Here is a 26901-nt window from a genome sequence, read left to right on the forward strand (position 1 = left end):
TAATAATAATAATAATAATAATAATAATAATAATAACAACAACTAACAACGAAAATAATAAATAATAATAATAATAATAATAATTAATAATAATATAATAATAATAATAATAATAATAATAATAATAATAATAATAATAATAATAATAATAATAATAATCATAATAATAATAATAATAATCATAATCATAATAATCATAATGAATAATAATAATAATAATAATAATAATAATAATAATAATAATAATAATAATAATAATAATAAATAATAATAATAATAATAATAATAAAACAACAACGCAACAACAATTTCCTCGAACTCCTCAGGACATGTAAAAAAGTTTGAGGAAACCGTCGTTCAAGGAAACCGAGCCTTGCCAAAACAACTTGATGGAGAGGGGGCAGTGAGCTCAGTGGTATAGTCTTAGCTTTGAACCAGAAAGATATCTAGTTCGAATCTTCATAGCTCAATTTGCGGCTCTGAACTGCGTTTGACACTTGTTGCTATTCAAGTCTTCCCTTGTAATATAACCTAAGACAAATCTCAGCTTGAGGGTGAATAAAGGTAACTTTGTTTGTTTTAAATTTTTTAAGAGGGTTTTACGGTGCTTGCAACACATTTGGTCATATCAGGGCCAGTAAAAAGAAAGAAAATGGGATAGTAAAAAGTTCTAGAATTACAATTAAAGCACCCAAGAATAAGCAAGACAAAGGGGAATTTAATCAAACAGGGAACAGATGTAGATTCCAAGAGCACACCATCAGTGTACTTAGTTTGAGATCTCTAAAAGTCTCATCAAGACACAAGCACAGGTCCCCACTTAGAGGAATACACTCAAATGTTTACAAATCATATATGATACGTAAACAAAACATAAAACAGTGCAAAAAGAGAGATGATTTACAAGGAAAAAATTATCATCTCCCAAAACTAACTAAACATTTGATTGTTTCCCTCCCAGCCAGGTATCCAGCGAGGGCCAGGACAAAACCAAGTAATCTCATTCCAAGACAAAGACAGAAAGCAAGTTGGAAAACAGATACAGAGGGATAGAAGACACAGTAACCTCCCTACCCTCTATGGGAGGTAGGAAACCCCACCCGGAAAGGGAAATTTATTATTCATTTACTTTATTACCTATGTTGAGGGAGATAGTTGGTGTGTGTGTGTGTGTGGAAAGGGGGGAGGTGTTGCTGTTTACACAACATTAATTTACTGTTGTAGCCAAGCATTAACAAATCATGGTGCGTCGTATTTAAATTAGAACGAATGGGGAAGTGATAAGAATGAGCAGAGAGGTGTCGGATATGCGAAATGGCGATGGAGTATGTTTATGTGTGTGTGTGTGTGTGTGTGGTGTATCATATTGTATACACACACACATGCAATGTAGTTAAATCAACACATAGGTAATGTCAATGTCACAGTAAATCATCATTGGTCGAAATCGCAGGTCACATTTTATCTTAATCTTTCAATTAATACAATTTTTTACATGGCTGGGTGAAATTGTGCGGCTATGTGGTCTAGTGGTATGACACTCGCTTTCCGATCGGAAGGTCCTGGGTTTGAGCCTCGCTCGGCGCATAGTTGAGTCCTTGGAAAAGGCTCTTTACTCACATTCTCTCACCACACTCAGGTGTAAAATGAGTACCTGGCCATTAACAGCGTTGTCTTTGTCCGAAAAATTGTAATATCGCCTAACAGGCGTCATGTCTCGTCCTACATGTTAAATGTTGCTGTTGAACAGGGACCTCTTGTAAAGCGCTTTGAGCACATTTAGTGGATATTGCGTTATATAAGAGCTCAATTTATTAATTAGTTCAAGGAAACCGTGTTCGGGGTAAAAATTAGTTTAAGGAAGGAATGGAATGATAGCAAAGAATAATAAGGAAAAAAATTGGGACATTCGAAGGGTTTGAGGAAACCGAGTGTTCGAAGAAACCGTGCTGGAGTGTAATAATAACATTAATCTCATATAAAAACTCAAAAGCAAAATCAAAATCAAAATTTGAAGCACCATATGTGACCCTCCGTCTCAAAACAGTATTATGTCGGGATGATTCAGACCCCAAAAAGTGAATTTAGAGATAGAATGATGAAAATTGGACTTTAGAAGATTTTGCAAAGCAAGAAATAGTCTTTATACTCCACCATAAAGTATAGTTATTAAACCCAAGTTGGATATTTGTGGCTATGAATTCAATTTCCCTTACCAAGTGAATCCCGACATAATACCGCTTTGATACGGTGGGTCACATATAAACACAGACTGACAATGACAGCAAACCTGTAAAGGTCATGGTCAATCCGTTGATTCAGTTTATATTTCATGAATTGATTGAGCAGACCCACACCCATGAGATTTGTGACTATTTGCTGGGCTTTATTATTAAACAGCATGTCCAGTGGATAACCGTTGTCCGATACTCGACTAAAAATCCAGGTCCCTTTCCTTGTACTCAAATAGACCTGAAAAATACAACATTGGGGTTCAATGTTAAAAGTTTGATGGTGCCTGAAACAATTAAGGTCTTCATATAAGGATGGATAGAATGGTAGATATTGAGTGCATCGAAAACAGGAAGACTCTTGGTGCTTGCAAAACAAAGTACCACAGATAGAACTAGATCCAGGAGAGGAGAAAGGCAGATCTCCTGTAGAACCGTAAGTCTTACATAGATGCTGGTATGGTATGCATCCTCAGCAAAAGGAATGATGATGATGATGATGATGATGATGATGATCATGATGATGATGATGATGATGATAATAATAATAATAATAACAACAACAACAAAACAAAAAGATAATCATAAAGCTGAATTTAAGATCCTCTTACTCTTAATAAATCAACACAAATAAAAGCATAGGTGGACAATTTGAGTCTATTCTTTTGGACATTTTTTTTAAAGGGTTTTACGCCGCTTGCAACACATTAAGGTCATATCAGCACCAGTAAAAAGGAAGAAAATGGGATAGTAAAAAATTCTGGAATTACAATTAAAGCACAAAAGAAAAGGTGAGATAAAGGGGAATTGGTTCAAATAGGGAACAGATGTAGATTCCAAGAGCACACCGTCAAAGTACTTAGTTTGAGATCACCTAAAAGTCTCATCCAGACACAAGCACAGGTCCAAACTAAGAGGAATACACTCAAATGTTAACCAATCATATAATATAATATGTAAACTAAACATAATACAATGCATAACAGAGAGATGATTTACAAGGAAAAAAATATCATCTCCCAAAACTATAACTATACATTCGACTGTTTCACTCCCAGCCAAGGAACTCTGGGGCCAGGATCAGGACAAAACTAAGTAATCTCATTCCAAGACAATGACAGGAAACAATTGGAAAACGGGTATGGGGGGATAGAAGACACAGCATGTACCTCCCTGCCCACTATGGGAGGTCAGGATCCCCACCCAGATTCTTTAGGACAAACGATGATTTTGACACAATAACAATTCATTTCCTTTCTACATGCCAATTCCAATATACAAACAGCTCTAAAAGCCTCATAAATAATTGCACGATGAGTATGAGATGATTGAAATAATTGTTAAGACAAAACACAATACATAACAATGCTTGGAAGTCAAGGTAAAAAACTGGAGATTTTTATGACTCTCATCTCTCTTTGGAACTCCTACTGCCCCTATGAGACTATGTGGTCTTGTGGTATGACACTCGTTTTAGGGCGCATATTTGAGTCCTTGGAATAGGCTCTTTACTCACATTCTCTAACTGTACTCAGGTGTAAAATGAGTATCTGTCCGTGAACAGCGTTGTTTTTGTCTGAAAATATAATATATAATGCAATATTCACTAATTCTGATCAAAGTGTTTTACACTGGGTCCCAAGCCAACAACAACACTGAACACAAAGGACGAGACAATTCTGGTGATCACCAGATATTCAATTATCAAGTGAGTAGGGTGTAAAAAATTTAAAATGTCCTGCACTGGACTCGAACCTTTGACTGGCAGGTGACAGGACAATAATTGTCATATGACTGGACTATGAGGCAATAATATAGTGATGGGGCTCGTGATGATATTATGATGCTATGGTCACATGACAATGGTGAAAATGGTTATGTCTGCTGTTCTAAGCAATACGATGAATAATGACAGAACTAACGATATGGGAAAAATTCAAGCTTTTTGCATTATACAATGAAAAAGGCAATTTTGATGCAAATGAATAAGTAAATAAATAAAGAATAAAAAGGAAAAACTACCTGTGATGCGATTCGACTCAACTCAATGAATAAATAAATAAGTAAATAAATAAAGAATAAAAAGGAAAAACTACCTGTGATGCAATTCGACTCAACTCAATGAATAAATAAATAAGTAAATAAATAACAAATAAAAAGGAAAAACAACCTGTGATGCGATTCGACTCAACTCAACAGCAATGTCTACAGCTGAGTCGCCCATACCGACAATGACGACGCGTTTGTCCTGCATTTTGTGTGGATCTCGGTAGTCATGGGAATGAAAAACCTGTGTAGGACGGGAACAATTGGGAAAAGGGGTGGGGGGAGGGGGGGTGGATAGATTTAAATATAGTGTGATGAAATGAATTTTAAATGGAATGGCATTTCACATTAATTTCATATATAACAACAAAAATGTATAAATAACAACATGTTCATTTATGAGATACAATTTTGACAATTTCCCCATTTATCTTTTATTTTTCAACACACGCACTCCCCCCCCCCCCCCCCCCCCTCCCAAAAAAAAATATTTAAAAGTTTTTTGTTTCATAGCAGAATATCTTCAACACTTTCTTTTAATATAGTCATGAGTTTCTGCTTAGTCAGACCTCCCCCCCCCCACTCTCTCTCTCTTTCTCTCCCTCTCTCTTTCTCTCTCTCACTCTCCCTCCCCCCCCCCCCCCCCCCCCCCCGCCCTGTAGCTAATTGATGACAATAATCTGTGAAGCCAAAAGAGATAAAAGAATTAATGAGAGGATGTCCATTTGTTTGTTTTTGTTTTTTATGTGTTTAACGGCGCTTTCGACACTATTTAGCGTCCGTTTCTGTCTTTTATTAATTTTTATCGGCTTTGATGGGCCATAGCTGCTCAAAACGTGTACTGTTGTAATAAAGTCCCTTAATTATCCAGGCACGATGATCCATCTATCGCTTTACAACTTAACACAGTCAGGACACAAGGAAATTCTTACCATGACACTAATTTCTGACACTAAAATGTCCGACATTTGAAAACTTTAAAAAGAAACTTAAAACACATCTCTTTAGAAAATCATTTGATGTTTAACATTTCTATTAGGCCTACATGTTATAGATATCCTAAATTTTCATCTTGTAGCACAGTGCGTGGTAATTAAATTACAAATTGATTAATTCTATTCCAATATGATAGATTGTATGCTTAAATTATCAATTTAATGTTGTGTTTTATTTGCATTGTAAAGCGCCTCTGAGCACATTGTGGATCTAGGCGCTATATAAATTCATTCATTCATTCATTCTTTTCCACTTCTGTTGAGTTTTCTATCCATAAATAAATAAATAATACAACTTGAAATTTTATATACCGCAATATCCACTAAATGTACTTAAAGTGTTAGTTTTACAAAGGATCCCTGGTCCACAGCTACACAAAACATGCAGGATGAGACACACAGCCTGATAGGCAATATTACAATTTTTTCTACAAAGACAAAGCTGTTAAACGACCAGTGGGCAATGAGCACCACGGGTAGACGTTAATGTTCTCCCATATGACCAATCCTGTAAAGACTGATTGCCTAAATAAGCTCAGAAGACACCAGCAAAACATCATCTTTCAACTAAGAACACAACACATACCGCTCAACAACCATTTAAGCAAAATTACAAAAGACACATCCCCTTCCTGCCCACTATGTCAACACCCCAATGAAACAGTAACACACCACTTGCTTGAATGTCAACCTCTTGAAGACCTGAGATGTACATTCCTCCCACCAAATCCAAGCATCAGTAAAACACTTAAAAGTCACCTGGAACGACTACAAAAGACGTCTAACTTCTACGTCATGGCACAAGACCGAAGGGCTAGAGCTCAGGTGGTCGCTGGTTCGGATAAGTAAGTAAGTAAGTAAGTTAAACGACCAGGTACTAATTTTACACTTGAGCATGGTGAGACAATGTGAGTAAAGAGCCTTTTCCAAGGACTCAACTATGCACCGCGCAGAGCAGGCTTGAACCCAGAAACTTCTGATCTGAAGGCAAGTGTCAACTATCAGACTACATAAAATAAAATAAAAAAATAAAATTCCATTTTTTAATCCCATATGGGGAAATTTAGCGAAATGACGTGCTCAAGGCCACACAGCACAGTGGGTACTCGAACTCAATACCTTTTGGGTACAAAGCAAAGACCATACCACTTAGCCACGCTGTCCCTGTGCATGATCCATCCAGCTTTTAATATTCATTTAGTTTATTTGTCATGAAATAAGAAACTTTCCTTACCTTTCCTTTAAAACTTTTCAATCCCGGCAACTCTGGGTCGTGTTTTTCAGCATGATGACCCGAACACACCAAAACGCCATCAAAAATTTCAGTTTTTGTCTCTTTGGTTTCGAGATTCTGTGACTGAATTTCCCATCGACCTGTTGTGACAAAATCATCGGCTTTCTTGACTGTCAAAACTTCTGTGTTGAATCGAATGTAATCCCGTAGTTTGAAGGCATCTGCATACAATTTGAAATAAGAGAAAACCTGAAAAATAAATAAATGAAAACTAATCACTTATATGGTGAGAACTAGATACACCTTTCAATATATACTATTAAAAAAAAAAACAAAAAAAAAAACAAAGAAAACTTTTATAATTGGAATAAAAGAAAAACAACAGAAAAGGGAAAGTTCATGTGAGACGTGCGACCACTGACAGTCAAGTTTCCATAGGTATCAAACTGTGTTTGGAGAGAGACAGTAAATGTGTTAACACATCATGTGTCATGGTGTGACACGTGACCCATATCAAGGCCAACGTGCCTTTTTGTTGCCTGTACAAGCAGACCTGCCTATTTCTATGAAAAAATCGTAGAATTACGAAATTTTGGCTCCAGTTTCAAAACTCCGTGAACTTTTCCGAGTCGTGTCTGTCTGACTGTAAGATGTGTTGTTGTATGTCACTGTAAAGGGCTTGGAGCCTGTGACGACGGGGTAAAGCCCTATATAAATGCCATTTAATTATTATTATTATTATTATTATTATTATTATTATTATTTATTATTATTATTATTATTATTATTATTATTATTTATCATCATTGTATTATTATTATTATTATTATTATTATTATATATATTATTATTATATTATTATTATCTATTATTATTATTATTATTATTATATTATTATTATATTATTATTATTATTATTATTATTATTATTATTATTATTATTATTGAAAATAAAAGTTGATGACAGAGTGTATAATTATAAGGATTTATTATGGAGTACCTTCTAATCATCGTGAGAGCAAATTGTTGATCTGTAAAGTTAGCAATAGCGACTACAATTATTGTATCTCCTGAAAACTACGAATTTTTAAATTTTCAAAAAGGCTTGTCTGTTGTATAGGTAAGTAGGTACACGTGGATTAAATGAATAAAATAAAAATAAATGTGTGAATTGTGAATAATCAACATGTGAATACAAACAAAAAAATATCAAAAGAATTCAGAAAGAAAACATGTACATAAGAAATCTGTAATGCAAAGGTCAGGCTCGGATGTAGAATATGATGGAACTCTAAATCTTAATAATAAATGCATCATGGAGCATTTTATACAAGTCCCCCCCCCCCTCAACCCCCTACCCCTCATGCCCACTTTTTTTTGCTTCCCAGACTGGCGTTTAGGCAGAAACTCTTGAATTTTCATGGAAAATACAGTCTGCGGTGGAAATCATAATAACTCTATGCAATCATGGCATCCACATCTAACAACTTGACCTTCAGCACACTGACCTGTGTGTGCTGCATGAATATAGGGTAATCATCAGGGATGGGGTAGTCGCTGTAACACATCATCTCCTTACACGTGTTGCCAACTGTAGTCTTCATGACACATGCTTGCCCTTCAATGGGATTCTCTGTGAAATTCCAGATGCCTCCAATTTCATTTGTCCTTTCAAAGCAGACGGGCTCCAAACCTTCGTCCAGGCAAGATTTGATGGCTGGCAAACCACTGGAACCTGATCCTATGACAGCCACCCGTTTTCTTTCAGACGATGACATGATTCAAATTCAATGTGAGCTCTGATTGATCTTACGACGTACCTGTGGGAGAAAAACAGCAAGAGAATGTGGATTATTTATTATATCCTGGGGACCCTAATAGCTCAGTTGGTAGAGCACTCGCTTCACACACAAAGGGACCAAGTTCGATCCAAGGTGCAGCCAAGATTTTTTTCTGACCCCCCTGTCCACACAGCTGAGTCTGTTAGATTTGGCAGAAAGTGTGTTGCGATAAACTAGTGTCCTATCCAAGGATAGCAAGCAATTGCTATTGTCCGTTTCATGCAATAGAAACCGAGATAAACGCCAGCTCCATGGGTGCAATGGCTCTGACGGACTACTTTTAATCATATCCTTGAAAATGTAACGAATCATTATTTTGTTACTTCCAATATTGACAACCGTTTCCATAAAATTGGAAATAATTAGCATGTCAGGGATCAGCGTGGGTCAGAGGTATAGTCTTTGCTTCATACCCGAAAGTACCGAGTTCGATCCCCTGCCGTTGCGATGTGTGGCCTTGAGCAAGTCACCTCGCCCTAGCTCAATTTGTGGCGCTGCACTGCGGCTGACGCCTGGGTCATTCCAGTCTTCCCTTGGAATAGACCCTCGAGAAAAATTTCCCCTATGGGATGAACATAGGGAATTTAATTTTATTTATTTATTTATTTATTTATGCATTCTTTTATTTTATCTAAAACCTTTAAGAGACAGTTACGCTTTCTGGGACATGTGTGGAGAAGAGATGGAATAGAAAAGTTGGTAACATCTGGGATGATGGAAGGAAAGAGAGCTAGAGGAAGACAAAGAATGACTTATCTAAATAACCTAAGAATGGCCAAATGAGACTTAAAAAGCAACACAATTTTCATGCGCACCGCAGAGGATCGTGATTCGTGGAGACAGCTGACCGGCAACGTGCTCAAGAGCACAAGCCACGATGGATGATGAAAACCTTTAAAACAGATATAGTGTAACGTGGAAGTGGTTTTTATTTTTATTTTTCAAATATAAGAGTAAAAAATTTGGGATAAGGCACTGGTACAGGAGATTTATCTGTAAAGATGTGTATAGAGCCAGGTAAACCAGAAGCAAAATGTGATGATTGACTTTTATTTATAGAATTATTGTATGAATGATCAAAGGAATATAATCATATAATTATATTTTCATTGAGTTGGTTTTTTATATGAATTATACCCCCTTAAAGACCCTATTCAACTCTTTTATGTAAATTATAATATGTTTAACCTACTATTGTTAGTGCATAGCCCTTGTCTTACATATTGGTTCCCCTTTTGGTTATATTATAAGAAAATATTTTCAAAAATAAAATCCTCTAATATGTCAACTCAGAATAAAATGGATGAATAGAATAAAAAATGAAGAAGTATGGAAAAGAACATAGCAGAAATCAGTGGGAGAGGAAACAGGAAGAAGACAATGGAGGTGGATTGGACACACGCTTAGAAAGAATGACTCCACTATAACAAAGAAAGTATTGGACTGGAACCCTCAGGGCAGAAGATCAAGGGGAAGGCCACGAGGAACATGGAGAAGAATTAAAGAAGCTGATATACAGAGAAGTGGTAAGACATGGAATGAGATTAAAAAGTTAGCTCGGGATAGAGAAGGATGGAAACTGTTTGTCTGTGGCCTATACCCTGACCCAGGGTGAAAAAGGCAATGATGATGATGATGATGAATATGCCAACCTTCAGTGAGACTTCAGTGTCATTTTATATCAAGAGCCATCCGGTTCAGCATGGAGCACATGACACATAATGTAAGAAAAAATCGAGTCTGCCTTCTTGGATTGGGAATCAAAGCTCAATGTACAGGTCAAATGTGCTACCCAATAGACTATGGCAGGTGGACACCAGTGGGGAGTGAGTTCAAAGCAACGATTACATTACCCAATAGAATAGACATCAATAAAATATGTTTTGTTTTGTTTGTTTTGCGCTTGCAACACATATAGGCAGAACATATCAACGCCAATAAAAAGGAAGAAAATTGGACCGTAAAACATTCTAGATGTGCAATTAAAGGACTTGAGGAAAAAGTTAGACAAAGGGGAATGGTTCAATGAGGGAACAGATTTAGATTCCAAGAGCACACAGTGTACTTAGTTTGAGATCACCTAAAAGTCTCACCCAGACACCAGCACAAGATCCCACTAAGAGGAATACAATCAAATGTTAAAAATAAAAAAAATACCTGTACATAACAGAGAGATGATTTACAAGCAAAAAAAAAAAAAAATTATCTCCCAAAACTATAACTATACATTCCGTTTCCCTCCCAGCCAAGAACTCAGGCCAGAGTCAGGACAAAACTAAGTAATCTCATTCCAAGACAAAGACAGAAAGCAATTGGAAAACAGGGGGATAGAAGACACAGCAAGCACTTCCCTGCCCACTATGGGCATAGGAGGTCGGGAATCCCACCCAGAATAAAATATATTACACAAAACAACTATTTAGAGAGGGATTGGCTAAAAATTCAACCCCTGTCTGACTAAATCTGTGACTAAGACTAAGATGCAGAAAATAGAATTCTAATTTTAAATAAGTAAAATTGGGAACTTTGACGATTGCGCAATTTTGTAATTTAACCATTGATTTGAACAAAAGTGTTAATCATAATAATAATAATAATAATAATAATAATAAATTGTATTTGTTGAGTGCTCTACCATATCACAAGGAAGTGATCAGAGAGATTTACAGGGGCATCAACAGTTCAATTTGAAAAAGAACAAAGTTATAAGGTGCTTTTTAAACATATCTTCCGATGAAGAACACCCGTAATTTGTTTTGCGGTTTGTTCCAGAGGTTCGGGACGTTTTTAGAAAAATATGACGACAAGCAAGAGCTCTTTCCTTGAATAACAAGTAATATTCCATCAAATGACGAACAGAGGGATCGGGTTGGTGTACAAAATGGTACCATAAAGATAAGATGGTTGGCAAGTGTATTCAATGTTAATCTATTTTAAACTGCCATAAAAGTTAAATTCATTCTTAAAAGTTATCTCCTGAGTCTGGGTCATCTGGACGTTGTACCAAATTGAGGATGACTGCTTTTGTTTTGGTTTATTGAATAACATTGTACAAAACTTGTGTGGATATTTGTTTTGTTTTGGTATATTGAATAATATTGTACAAAACTTGTGTGGAAATTTGTTTTGTTTTGGTATATTGAATAACATTGTACAAAACTTGTGTGGATATTTGTTTTGTTTTGGTATATTGAATAACATTGTACAAAACTTGTGTGGATATTTGTTTTGTTTTGGTATATTGAATAATATTGTACAAAACTTGTGTGGATATTTGTTTTGTTTTGGTATATTGAATAACATTGTACAAAACTTGTGTGGATATTTGTTTTGTTTTGGTTTTTTGAATAATATTGTACAAAACTTGTGTGGATATTTGTTTTGTTTTGTTTTGGTATATTGAATAACATTGTACAAAACTTGTGTGGATATTTGTTTTGTTTTGTTTTGGTATATTGAATAATATTGTACAAAACTTGTGTGGATATTTGTTTTGTTTTGGTATATTGAATAATATTGTACAAAACTTGTGTGGATATTTGTTTTGTTTTGGTATATTGAATAATATTGTACAAAACTTGTGTGGATATTTGTTTTGTTTTGGTATATTGAATAATATTGTACAAAACTTGTGTGGATATTTGTTTTGTTTGGTATATTGAATAACATTGTACAAAACTTGTGTGGATATTTGTTTTGTTTTGGTATATTGAATAATATTGTACAAAACTTGTGTGGATATTTGTTTTGTTTTGGTATATTGAATAATATTGTACAAAACTTGTGTGGATATTTGTTTTGTTTTGGTATATTGAATAACATTGTACAAAACTTGTGTGGATATTTGTTTTGTTTTGGTATATTGAATAATATTGTACAAAACTTGTGTGGATATTTGTTTTGTTTTGGTATATTGAATAACATTGTACAAAACTTGTGTGGATATTTGTTTTGTTTTGGTATATTGAATAATATTGTACAAAACTTGTGTGGATATTTGTTTTGTTTTGGTATATTGAATAATATTGTACAAAACTTGTGTGGATATTAACTGTCCTATCCTTGAGCACCCAATCATTTCAAGAAAGTATTACAATGAAACACGAGTGATTGAGGGATGAAATGAGCTTGCTACTTGTGTATTACGGTTTAAATTTATTATCTGATGTCAATGCCCACCATGTGTGACACGATGTTATCTGTCTGCCAATCATATCTTTACTTAACATGTGCATATATGATTTATGATAACACACAGTATCTCTCTTTGACGAAGTTAAAGCTTTGAATTTCTCTCTATGCATGACTGAGTTCACGGCACCACAATAGATTGCCATGCTGAATATGATATCCTGTGTAATATGATATCCTGTGTAATATGATATCCTGTGTAATATGATATCATGTGTAATATGATATCATGTGTAATATGATATCATGTGTAATATGATATCATGTGTAATATGATATCCTGTGTAATATGATATCATGTGTAATATGATATCATGTGTAATATGATATCCTGTGTAATATGATATCATGTGTAATATGATATCATGTGTAATATGATATCATGTGTAATATGATATCATGTGTAATATGATATCCTTTGTAATATGATATCCTGTGTAATATGATATCATGTGTAATATGACATCATGTGTAATATGATATCATGTGTAATATGATATCCTTTGTAATATGATATCCTGTGTAATATGATATCATGTGTAATATGATATCCTGTGTAATATGATATCATGTGTAATATGATATCCTGTGTAATATGAAATCATGTGTAATATGATATCCTTTGTAATATGATATCCTGTGTAATATGATATCCTGTGTAATATGATATCATGTGTAATATGATATCATGTGTAATATGATATCCTGTGTAATATGATATCCTGTGTAATATGATATCCTGTGTAATATGATATCATGTGTAATATGATATCATGTGTAATATGATATCCTGTGTAATATGATATCATGTGTAATATGATATCATGTGTAATATGATATCATGTGTAATATATCATGTGTAAATGTAATGTAAATGTTGCTGCTGGAATCTGGAAGAAATAAAAAACAATGTGAAATTGAATGTAAGCTTCAATTTAATATTATACGAAAACAGATAAAATGGACGTTTCAGGTTTCCCCTTTATCAACAAAACAGGATGAATTAAAAACTACATACATCTGTGGTGTTTCATTCATCCTGTTTTGTTGACAAAGGGGAAACCCGAACGTCCATTTTATCTGTTTTCGAATATTAAATTGAAGCTTACATTCAATTTCGCATTGTTATTTATGTAAATGTAAGACTACTTTGTTTTTTTAATAAGAAGATTGTCTATAGAAGGTGGACACCAATAGGAATTGAACCCAAGGCTATGGGAGGTGGATACCAGTGGGGATTGAACCTGGGACTATGGGAGGTGGACTACACAGGGATTGACTTCAGGGCTATGAGAGGTTGACACCACTGGGGAGTGAGCCCGGGACTATGAGAGGTGGACACCAATGGGGAGTGAACCCGGGACTATGAGAGGTGGACACCAATGGGGAGTGAACCCGGGACTATGAGAGGTGGACACCAATGGGGAGTGAACCCGGGACTATGAGAGGTGGACACCAATGGGGAGTGAACCTGGGACTATGAGAGGTGGACACCAATAGGAATTGAACCCAAGGCTATGGGAGATGGACTCCTGTGGGGATTGAACCCGGGACTATGGGAGGTGGATACCAGTGGGGAGTGAACCCAGGACTATGGGATTACTATTATTGTTATTATTATTATTATCATTATTATTATTATTATTGTTATTATCATTATTATTATTACAATTACTATTATTATTATTATCATCACCATTATTATCATCATTATTATTATTATTATTATTATTATTATTATTATTATTATTATTATTATTATTATTATTATTGTAGTTGTTGTTGTTATTTTTATTATTATTATTATTATTATTATTATTATTATTATTATTATTATTATTATTATTATTATTATTATTATTATTAATCAATATTATAATTTATCTTATAATTTTATTTCCGTCTGATAATTTCTATTCAATGGAAGTTGCCGACACCCATGTGACCTAACAAACTCCTAGATAATAAAGGTTAATCTACATATGATATACTATCTTAATTAAACGAAATAATATTTCAAGATTCACCGACATCGAATTATGCGAAACAATAGAACCACTTTTCACAACAAACTTTGCACGACGAACGATAACTCTGATCAATCATGTAAGCGAAAGGTGTGAAAGTGTTGACCTTAGCATTCTTGTACTACTCTTTTTTATTTTAACAAAAACAAACATCTGCTGTGAAAAAATTGCACATGTTAAAGTGGAAAAAAATTATCTTCCTTTCGAAAATGGCATTAGAGAGGGTCATTGTGACATTGCCATGCCAGTAACTATCACTAACATCAAAATACTCACTTCAAAAGATTTCGATTTTAGAATTTGTTCCAACGAAATCCTATCCTCACGCCAAGGCGAAAACACCTCTGCTGACAAGGGCTGTGCGGGTACCTGGGTCCTACCCGGGTACCCGGATATTGCAGAATGTTTCGGGTACCCGGGTAGAATCCTCGGGTACCCGGGTATTTTTCAATTTCTCTTTAATACTACGTTATTTTATTGGTTTATAGAATATAATTCAATCATATTTAAGTTTTAAAAACACTATCCGTAATCAAAATAAAATTATTGATTACATTATGGGCTTTCCAATAGCTAGGAATAAGTTAGGAATCAACCTGATTCCAAGAAGTCAACTTTCTCTCGGAAATCGAAACTAATGAACGTCCTTCCAAGAACTCGAGATGGGGACTATAAAAACACCCCCCAGCTATTGTTTTCACACACACACGACATTGCGACGCTGAGTAATTAATCACGCATCTGTCACTATGTCGTCCCAGACAAAATCCCTTTCATGGAATTATTTTGACAGAAAAGATAAAAACGGGAGAACTGATTTCTGCTAAGAGAAGCTGTCTCGGTGAAAGCCACATTGACAAGTTGATCTTTTTGAACAAGAATTGCTAATGAAGGAAATTTTTTTTTTATACCCCTTTTGCCTTGATTTTCTCAATCGTTGAGTTGTTGCAAAGTCTTTATTTTTTGTTTTGATTCTTAATATTTTGTTATATCTTTTTTCTACATTTTGTTCAAATAAAGATATGCTTAAAAAAACAAGAAAAAAACAAAACAAAAACCAAACAGACAAACAGAAAAAACCCGCCATATCAGCCAACCTCCCCCCCCCCCCCCCCCCCCCCCCCCCTTTTTTTTTTTTTTTTTTTTTTTTTTTCATGGCGGGTACCCGGGTAATTGGGAACCATTACCCGGATCCTACCCGGGTAATAAATTACCCGGGTAGGAACAGGCCTACTAATACTAATAGGTCTGGGCGGGTACCCGCGGGTAATAAAGTTAAACCGGGTACTCGGGTAAAAGGGGCGGGTAACGAGTACCCGCTTCAACAAATGGAAGAAGATAATTTGAAATGCCAGTTTTGAAGAGTAATGAGGTAAAATCCTTTGAGTGGTAGAGTGAGCACGAGCTATTGTTCCCTGGCTTGAGCAAAGAGGCCAAGAAACTTCTACACATTCCTGCCACAAGTGTTCCGTCGGAGAGAATATTTTCCAAGACCGGAGAGCTCATCTCGGCAAAAAGAAGTTGCTTGAACGAAAGCTCTGTTGACAAATTAATATTTTTGAACAAAAACTGGAAGTAATACAATTTTGATTTACATATTTACAATCACATGACATTTTCAAAAGATTTTCCTCCTTTATTTTTCAATTACATTGGGTTTTTTTTTTTATTTGTTAATACACATTTGATTCAATTTTGGAATCAACAGATTAAGACTAGTCTATATTCTAGTTTTTATCTTTTAAAGGAATCTCAGGTTTTTTTTTTGGTTTTTTTTTAAATTTATTTTTATTTATTTATTTTTTTGGTTTCATTGTAGTTGATTATCCTTTTTTCTTACTTCAGTTTCGTTTCATTTGTTGTAAGAAATAAGAATTTTTTTTTTTTTAATTTTAAAAATAGGTACCCCACAAAAAAAAATTTTGGGGACAAAATGTCACCCCTGCCACGGGTACCCGGGTAATCAGACGACTACCCGGGTATTACCCGTGTAATGATTTGGGCGGGTAATCAGACCACTACCCGGGTATTACCCGAGTAATGATTTGGGCGGGTAATCCCAGCCCTGATGACTGATAAATGGCAGTGGTAGATTAGCCTAAATTTAAATTAGTGCAGCACTCATGGGTCTCGGTGTGTCTTTTTTACGAAACCCGCCGAAACCTGCCGAAACCCGACGAATCCCGACAAAGTTATGAGAAGTAGGTAGCAATGGGGAGTGAACCTGGAACTCAGGGAAGTGAACCTGGGACTGCGTTTCGGCGGATTTCGTAAAAAAAGAATTAGTGCTTTTTTACGAAATCCGCCGAAACCCGGCAATATCCAGCAAAGTTATGGGAAGTAGACAACTGTGGGGAGTGAACCTGAGACTCAGGGAAGTGTACACCAGTCGGGAGTGAACCTGAGACTATGGTTATCGGCGGGTTTCGTAAAAAATCAATCAGTGCTTTTCTACGAAACCCGCAGAAACCCGACGAACCACGATGAAACCTGACAATATCCGACAAAGTTATGGGAACTAGGCAACAGTGGGGGGGGGGGGGGGGGGGGGGGGGGGGTGAACCTGGGAATCAGGGCGGTGTACACCAGTGGGGAGTGAACCTGGGAATATGTAAAAAGGATATCAGTGGGAAATAAACCTGGGACTAAAGGGAGATGGATACCATTGAAAGTTGAAGCCGGATATGGGAGTTGATTACCAGAGGAGAATGAACCTGACAGTATAGGAGGTGGGCGCCAGTGGGGAGTGAACCTGGGACTATGGAAAAAGGATATCAGTGGGAAATAAACCTGGGACTAAAGGGAGATGGATACCGTTGATTTAATTTTGGAATCAACAGATTAAGACTATATTAGTTCTTATCTTTTAAAGGAATCTCAGGTATTTTTTTAAAATTTATTTTTTTTTGGTTTCATTCGTAGATAGTTGATTATCCTTTTTTCTTACTTCGGTTTCGTTTCACTTGTTGTAATAAATAAGAAATAATTTTTTTTTAATTTTAAAACTACCCCACAAAAAAAATTTTGGGGGACAAAAAGTCACCCCTGCCACGGATATGAGAGTTTGGTACCAGAGGAGAATGAACCTGACACTACCTTTTGGAGGTGGGCGCCAGTGGGGAGTGAACCTGGGACTATGTAAAAAGGATATCAGTGGGAAATAAAGCTGGGACTAAAGGGAGATGGACACCATTGGGAGTAAAAAAGCACTAATTCTTTTTTACGAAACCCGCCGAAACCCAGTCCCAGGTTCACTCCCCAATGGTGTACACTTCCCTGAGTTCCAGGTGCACTCCCCACTGCTACCTACTTCCCATAACTTTGCTGGATATTGCCGGGTTTCGGCGGGTTTCGTAAAAAAAGCACTAATTCTTTTTTACGAAACCCAGTCCCAGGTTCACTCCCCAATGGTGTACACTTCCCTGAGTTCCAGGTGCACTCCCCACTGCTACCTACTTCCCATAACTTTGCTGGATATTGCCGGGTTTCGGCGGGTTTCGTAAAAAAAGCACTAATTCTTTTTTACGAAACCGGCCGAAACCCAGTCCCAGGTTCACTCCCCAATGGTGTACCTACACTTCCCTGAGTTCCAGGTGCACTCCCCACTGCTACCTACTTCCCATAACTTTGCTGGATATTGCCGGGTTTCGGCGGGTTTCGTAAAAAAAGCACTAATTCTTTTTTACGAAACCCGCCGAAACCCAGTCCCAGGTTCACTCCCCAATGGTGTACCTACACTTCCCTGAGTTCCAGGTGCACTCCCCACTGCTTCCTACTTCCCATAACTTTGCTGGATATTGTCGGGTTTCGGCGGGTTTCGTAAAAAAGCACTAATTCTTTTTTTTACGAAACCCAGTCCCAGGTTCACTCCCCAATGGTGTACACTTCCCTGAGTTCCAGGTTCACTCCCCACTGCTACCTACTTCCCATAACTTTGTCGGGATTCGTCGGGTTTCGGCAGGTTTCGTCGGGTTTCGTAAAAAAGACACACCCAGCTGGGAAGGGAAGAGCTTTGAACATATTATATCTATTTCTAAAGCAAATTTCAAAATAGGCTCAGTGCATCGGCCTGATCTCCCACTTCCAGGGTCATTATCAACGCGTTCCCTCTATCGAGCGTGCGGCTATGTGGTCTAGTGGTATGACACTCGCTTTTGTATCGGAAGGTCCTGGGTTCGAGCCTCGCTCGGCGCATAGTTGAGTCCTTAGAAAAGACACTTTACTCACATTCTCTCACCGTACTCAGGTGTAAAATGAGTACCTGGCCGTTTACAGCGTCGTCTCTGTCCGAAAAAAGAAATCTAACATCGCCTAACAGGCGCCATGTCCCGTCCTAAATGTTAAATGTTGCTGTTGGCCAGGACCCCTTGTAAAGCGCTTTGAGCACATTTAGTGGATATTGCGTTATATAAAAGCTCTTTTTTTAAAAATCTTTCTCCTAGTCTTTCTTTATGTTGAATAAATCGGGCTATCTGCCTCTACTGACGCTCCGGGAGCAGCCCGATTTGTCACAGACATAAAGCCAAAATAAATGAGGTAATTAGACTCTTGAGGCCCGAGTTTGTATTTCATATATTCAAGTCATTAGTCCGTCCCGTACATTATGAGCATCCATCACCATTCTATTCCAATACGAAAAGGGTGGCATTGTATGGAACAACATAATGTGAATAATGCGGCTGTGTTATGACACTCGCTTTCGGATCGGAAGCTCCTGGGTTCGAGCCTCGCTTGGCGCATAGTTGAGTCCTTGGAAAAGGCTTTTTACTCACATTCTCTCACCGTACTTAGGTGTAAAATGAGTACCTGGCCGTTGACAGCGTTGTCTCTGTCAGAAAAAAAATGTAATATCGCCTAACAGGCGTCATGTTTCGTTCCACATGTTACGTGTTGCTGTTGGTCAGGGACCCCTTGTAAAGCGCTTTGAGTACATTTAGTGGATATTGCGCTATATAAATGCTCAATTTAAATTTAATAATGCTCAGGATCGGAATTGGATTCAATAGTCTGATGTCCCGTCGCCCAGCAACGGCGGCCATCATGGTTCTAAACAAAGAAAATCTTTACTTTTTATTTTTCATGCTAGAACTTTTCATATGCCTTGTGATCAGAATGTGTAAAAGTCAAAACATGATCAGATTTTTTTTCCCCTCTGGATACGCTTTTATGCTCGTCGGAGAAATATTTCATAAGGGCGTCCGCCATTGTCCCGATAGTTTAGAGCCAGTTACTAAGTAACAATGCGTCATTACGAGGGAAGTGACGTTACGACTATTGAAGCGTATTCTTGATAACTTGCAGCGGCCTTTTGAGTGACGCTTTTTAAAATTGATTGGGGTGTTTCTTTTTTTACGAAACCCGACAAAGTTATGGGAAGCAGCCAGCAGTGGGGAGTGAACCTGGGACTCAAGGAAGTATACACCATTGAGGAGTGAACCTGGGACTGGGTTTCGTAAAAAAGGAATTTCCTGTTTTTCGAAACCAGCGAAACCCGACAATATCCGGCAAAGTTATGAGAAGTAGGCAACAGTGGGGAGTAAACCTGAGACTCAGGAAGGTGTACACCAGTGGGGAGTGAACCTGAGACTATGGCTATCGGCGGGTATCGGCGGGTTTCGTAAAAAAAAACAAACACCGAATTGATTGTTTATTTCAGATTTTGGATGTGAAAGTGAAAGTAGCATTAAAATTATATTCAAATAATATGGTTTAAATATTATCGTAAAATAACAACCGATCCAAGAGTTCATCAAGTGATTGAGATATACCCTAAGACAGTAAGTACGGTTCTTATGTGGTCTAGTGGTATGGCTCTCGCCTTCGGATCCCCCCTCGTGGATCTTTACCTTGCAGTTGGTGAGGGGGCTTGAGGCACACGGGAGGGCAAAGGTGTAAATCCCGGTCGACCGTCACGAGACCATCCCGGGTATCGAGCCAACGAGCCACATGAGCTGCTCGCCCCGGTGTGTGACTAAATTTGATCCAAACCCGGTGCCCGAATAGCAGCCCTATCCCGGGCGCCACACTATTGTCCTTATGTCGAGTCCCAACCAGTCCCGTCAATGGCGAAGCGGTCTGCCGCCTAGCCAAATAATACCGCGTTCGTGTCGCCCGGGTCGTCGGCACGTCCGAGAAAAAAGCGAACGTCCCATGCATCAATCGATTCGCGGCCTGCCGATTGGAAAATGCGACGGCGGGGATGGCGAACTGACGCGTATATTGTCCCTGAACGTCGAGAGCCAGAGTATGGCAAAAAATGAGCTTTTATCAAAGCTATTGGCCGTTCATTGCGTTGATATCCTCCTTTTACAGGAGACCCACCTTTATTCAGGCGCGCAATCTTCCCGATTCCAGATCCCAGGCTATACGGTGGTCCAACGCGAGGACACTTCGAGGCTCAAAGGAGGGGTTAGCGTTTACGCTAAAGAGCCATCGAAGGTAAGGGTCATTGAGAGCGTAACGGACAGCAATGGGGTGAACCGAATTTCCGTGGAAGTAGGTGGACTGTGTTTGCATAATATTTACAAACCACCTAGAGCGACTTGGACTACACCACCGGTACCGGTGGTCAGCCATCCTTCCATCTGTCTGGGAGACTTTAATAGCCACCATCACGAATGGGGCTACCGAGACTGCAACGAGGCAGGAAGACAACTCCGCTCATGGATGGACTGTAATGATCTACACCTAGTGTACGATCCTACAGCCAAGGGTACCTTCCGGGGTACCCGCCATAAGAAGGAGTACACTCCAGACCTCACCCTCGTAACGAAAAGCGCGAACGGTGAACCGCTGCAGGTGAAGCGGACAGTCCTCGGGGACTTTCCGCATAGCCAGCACAGGCCGGTTCTTGTCACAGCTGGGGTGACAATACCGAGGGTGCAGTCTCTCCCACTTTGCAGATGGAATTTCAGGAAGGCTGACTGGGAGGAATTCAGTTCCTATATCGAGCAGGTCTGCCCTGCCATTCCTCCCAAGTCCAAGAATATAACCAGATTTAGTAGGCTACTGGTTAAGAGCGCTCAACGCTCTATTCCACGGGGCAAGCGGAAATTCTACACCCCTTGCTGGACAGCAGAGTCGGAAGAGCTGTACCGAGAGTACCAGCAGACCCAGTCTCAGGACACAGCCGATAGACTACTTCAGTCTCTGGCAGAGGGAAGGAAGCAACGGTGGCAGGAGACCGTGGAAAGTCTCGACTTTACACACTCCAGCCGCCACGCTTGGCGTTTGATAAAGAAATTGGACCCAGATCGGAATTTCGCGAAGGCTGCACCGGAATGCGAGGCAGACACAATTGCCAAGAATATTAAGAACCGTAGTAAGCGGGTCCCTAATCAGGCTTTTGAGCGCGGTGTCCGCAAGGCGTACCGAACGATTTTGGACTCGCTACCTGCGGAGGAGTCGGACTGGACGGCCCCGTTCAGTCCCCGAGAAGTGGGTGCAGCCATTAGCGAAGTAAAGAACGGCAAAGCAGCAGGGATAGATGGTGTATATCCCGATATGGTGACGCATCTGGGCCCCAGGGCACGGGCCTGGCTAGCAGAGGCAATGTCGGACGTCCTTGCAAAAGGAAAGCTTCCACAAGTGTGGAAGCACGCGAAGATAGTTGCCATCCTGAAGCCAGGGAAGCCGGCGAAGGAGGCAGACAGTTACAGACCCATATCGCTGCTGAGCTGTCTTTACAAATTGTTGGAGCGTGTTCTATTAAACCGATGGGGGCCGGTCCTAGACGCTGCCCTGCCACCTGAGCAGGCAGGCTTCAGGGAAGGGAGGTGCACCACGGAGCAGGTCATTGCCCTTACAGAGCATATTGAGCACGGGTTCGAGAGAAAACAGCAAACAGGTGCTGTGTTTATAGACCTATCAGCGGCGTACGATACGGTCTGGTGCGATGGGTTAATGCTCAAACTTGCAAAAATCATAAGGTGCAAAAAGACCTTGAAGTTGTTCTCTTCGATCTTAGGGGAAAGGCAATTCCACGTCGCGCTGGGAGACGTCACGAGCAAAGTAAGGAAATTGAAGAATGGGGTCCCTCAGGGGTCGGTACTTGCGCCAATGTTGTTTAACGTTTACATTAGCGATATGCCGAACACTTCCTCCCTGAGGCTGGGATACGCAGACGACTGGGCACTCGTTACTCAGAGTAAAGTGTGGACCCGTCTCGAGAGCGTACTCAGCGAGGACGTCACCAGACTCAAATCCTACTTTGACAAGTGGTACCTGAAGATGAACACTTCAAAAACCGTGGCCACTGCATTTCACTTATGCAGTGGTTGGCACACCCGTAAACTGAATGTCCTAGTCGGGGACCAGCCACTCCCATATGAGCCGCGTCCAAAATATTTAGGGGTGACGTTGGATCGCAGCCTTACCTATCGGGCTCATCTCGAAGGGGTTGCCCGGAAGATAGAGAAGCGGAATAGTCTTCTGAGGAAGCTGGCGGGATCGACTTGGGGCGCTAGCCAAGCGCTCCTGAGAACATCCGCCCTGGCACTATGCTATTCCACCGCGGAGTATTGCGCTCCAGTGTGGGGTAGAAGCAGAAACGTTGAGAAGGTGGATGTAAAACTTCGCAAGTCGATGCACATAGTGTCGGGAACGCTAGCAACAACCCCTAGAGAATGGGGCCCGGTAATGGCAGCGATCCAGCCCCCCGATGTCCGGAGAGAGACCATTACGGGAAACTGGCTGAGTAAGATCAAAGAGAGAGGGAATGGGGATACCCCTCTCATGCGCATAATGAACGGTGCCCCCGTTTCGAGCCGAAATAAGTCCCGGCAACCCTTGTACGCAGAATCCCTGACTACGGACAGAGCTGCACATACGAGATGGAAGTCGGTTTGGACGAATTCAATCCCTCGTGGGGGCGGGGACCTACACTCCTCTAAGCTTGGTGAGAAGTTGCCAGGCTTTGATACCAGTAAGAGGAGACACTGGGTAGCTGCGAATCGGCTTCGGTCGAGGAGCTGCCTAACGGCCGGTGCGTTACATCAGTGGGGTCTAACTTCCTGTCCTTTATGTCCACGCTGTGGACAAGAACCCGAAACGGCAGAGCATCTAGTCGAAAGGTGTGTTGTGACGATGCTACCAGGCGGGTTCGCGACGGTGCACGAATGCGGACCGGACTTTGCTGATTGGGTCGATCGTCATAACATAATAGTGTGAACCATAAGAAGCTGCTGCTGCCTTCGGATCGAAAGGTCCAGGGTTTGAGTCCCGCTTTGGGTCGCATAGTAGAGGAGTTCTTGGAGAAATTTCTTTACACACATTCTCTCACAGTACTCAGGTGTAAAATGTGTACCTGGCCGTCAACAGCGTTGCGGCGACATGAGCCGCCATGTCGTCCTACATGATAAATATTGCTGTTTGCTAGGGACCTCTTGTAAAGCGCTTTGAAAACATTTAGTGGATTTCGCACTATATAGATAGTGTGCGCTTGGCTAAGAAGCTCACAACATTGCCATCCGGAATTATAACGGACCAACACACAAAACTATGTGTAACCTTGAACGTTTATAGTCTGGTTAATATTATAGATTAGTGAGAATTACTCATAAACACGGATGGCAAAAAGCAATAACAAAAACCCAAGTGACGTCAACTTCATTCTGTCTATAAATGAAAATTGTAAATGACGAAGTTAAAATATAGATATTCTTCTAGTGCAGCCTGGTATCAAATAATCAAAGCAGCGATGCAAGTCCTGACAAGAAGGGCTGGGGGCCTCAGATCGTGGCCTTCGTAAAGTTATGGCCTGACACTGACCAAAAAATGACGTCAAAATGCCAGTCTTTTGCCACAAAAGAAAACAAATCGTGAGTTGAATTCAATAGTTCAACCAATGAAATAACTTGTTTCCATGAGCTCTACTAACGACAACTCACTAGGCGGTGCAAAACCCAAATAATGACGTCAAACTGCCAGTCCTTTTGGATTTCAGTATCAGGCTATAACATAACGTTGGCTACGCTAGAACCCTCTAGGACTGGCAGTTTGACGTCATTTTTTAGGTTTGTGTTATTATTATTATTATTATTATTATTATTATTATTATTATTATTATTATTATTATTATTATTATCATCATCATCATCATCATCATCATCATCATCATCATCATCATCATCATCATCATCATCATTATTATTATTATTATTATTATTATTATTATTATTATTATTATTATTATTATTATTATTATTATTATCATCATCATCATCATCATTATTATTATTATCATTACTAATTCCACCACAATTTCCAGTTTATTTATCTCACTATAATTGCCTTAACTGAGACGGTTTTAATGAAGTGCAGCATTAAAGATGAACGTGTAAGACAAGACCAGAAATCAGCTAGAAGAAAAAGAACAACAAAGAGAGAAGTAAGCTACCGAGCTGACATTTTGTTTCATTAATTTTAATTTTGATCTCTGGGAATTATTTTTTTTTACTGATGAAGGATTTTATATCCAAAACGTTAATGTTTTTGTATTGCTATTTCTCATAATATTACCAATCGGATTCAATAGTCTGATGTCACGTCACCCAGCAACGGTGAGCAGCGTGGTTCTAAACAAAGAAAATCGGTACTTTTTATTCTTCATGCTGGCTAGTACTTTTCATAACATGTCATGTGATCAGAAAGTATTTTTAAAAAGTCAAAACATGATCATATTTACAATGCTTTTCTTCTCTTGATACACTTTTATGCTCGTCGGACAAATATTTCATAGGGGCGTCCACCATTATTGTTCCGATAGTTTAGAGTTAGTTACTAAGTTAATGTGCGTCAATACGAAGGAAGTGACGTCATGACTGTTGAAGCCTCTTCTCTAGTCTCCCCCCCCCCCCCCTCCCCTCCCCCTTAAATTCAAATGCGTCATTACGAAGGAAGTGACGTCATGTCATGACTGTTGAATCCCATTTTCTAGTCTCCTCCCCCCCCCCCCCCCCTCCCTAAGTTCAAATGCGTCATTACGAAGGAAGTGACGTCATGGCTGTTGAATCCTATTTTCTAGTCTCTCTCCCCCCCCCCCCCCCTCCCCCCCCCCCCCCCCCCCCTTCTAGGTTTGGGTTTGCGTCTTATTGATCTTTGAGTTCCTATTCTTAAGGTTTGGCTTTCACTCTCCGGTGTAAATAATTGACTTTGAATAAATAAATAATAAATGAACGATCCCATCCTTTCTCGTCTGTTCATAACAGCCACCCACAATGCCTCACTTCCCTATCGTTAACTGATTGTAAATGGATGGGAAGCGACCACTCCCACAATTTTATTTCCGGTCAGACGAATGCGAGGTCATGTCAAGTTAAGGTATGGTTAAAAAGTTGAATAGGGATTTTATTGAAAAGCGCCTTGGTCCGTCATTGAAGTGAATTTTTAAAACCCTAGTTTGACTTGCATTTGGGTCCCGATAAAAAAAGAGCTTTTATATAGCGCAATATCCCCTGTCCAACAGCAACATATAACATTTAGGACAAGACATGACGCCTGTAAGGCGATATTATAATTTTTTCGGACAGGACAATGCTGTTAACGGCCAGGTACTCATTTTACACCTGTGAGAGAATGTGAGTAAAGAGCCTTCTCCAAGGACTCAACTATGCGCCGAGCGAGGCTCGAACCCAGGACCTTCCGATCCGAAAGCGAGTATCATACCACTAGACCATATAGCCACTGATAGCTCAGTTGATAAAGCGCTCACATCAAAGTCATGGGACCCTGCGTAGTACGTCGCTAAATTTAGATCAACCACCAAACGCGAAGTCTGTCCTACTGTATGGATGTGAAACTTGGAATGCATCGCAGGCATGTATAGATAGTTCGAAGATGACGTCACTCAGGTCTTTGTTATTGTTTTTTGCCATCCGCGTTTATGAGTAATGTTCACTGAACTGTATTAACCCGACTATAAACGTTCATGGATACACACAGTTTTGTGTGTTGGTCCGTTATACTTCCAGATGGCAATGTTATGAGCTTCTTAGCCAAGCGCATACTATCTATAAGGTGGATAATTATTTTTTTCGTAAACAGGTGCATGCGTAAGCTACTCAGAATAAAATGGATGGATTGAATTAAGAATGAAGAAGTATGGGAAAGAACAGAGCAGAAACCAGTGGGAGAGGAAATAGGAAGAAGACGATGGAGGTGGATTGGACACAACCTAAGAAAGAATGACTCCACTATAACAAAGAAAGTATTGGACTGGAACCCTCAGGGCAGAAGATCAAGGGGAAGGCCACGAGGAACATGGAGAAGAATTAAAGAAGCTGAACAGAGACGTGATGAGACATGGAACGAGATTTTTAAAAAAGTTAGCTCAGGATA

At 39.1% G+C, this 26901-nt stretch overlaps 1 protein-coding gene across 1 annotated transcript in view; it reads right to left on the reverse strand.

Annotated features, from left to right (window-relative positions):
* LOC144980300 (flavin-containing monooxygenase 5-like) overlaps window positions 1-14928 on the reverse strand; it is a 92323-nt gene extending 77395 nt beyond the window's left edge. Inside the window, exons 1-5 of the mRNA XM_078927955.1 lie at window positions 14842-14928; window positions 8015-8326; window positions 6507-6755; window positions 4402-4521; window positions 2291-2472 (exon numbers count right to left, since the gene is read on the reverse strand). Coding sequence (XP_078784081.1) covers window positions 2291-2472; window positions 4402-4521; window positions 6507-6755; window positions 8015-8284 — 821 coding nt within the window. The 5' untranslated portion in view covers window positions 8285-8326; window positions 14842-14928. The remainder of the gene's footprint in view (window positions 1-2290; window positions 2473-4401; window positions 4522-6506; window positions 6756-8014; window positions 8327-14841) is intronic.
* Between the last annotated feature and the right edge of the window lie 11973 nt (window positions 14929-26901).

This window comes from Berghia stephanieae, chromosome 9 (genome assembly GCF_034508935.2).
Source record: "Berghia stephanieae isolate SIO BIC M18660-M18661 chromosome 9, UCSD_Bste_1.3, whole genome shotgun sequence".
Classification (NCBI taxonomy): Eukaryota; Metazoa; Mollusca; class Gastropoda; order Nudibranchia; family Aeolidiidae; genus Berghia; species Berghia stephanieae.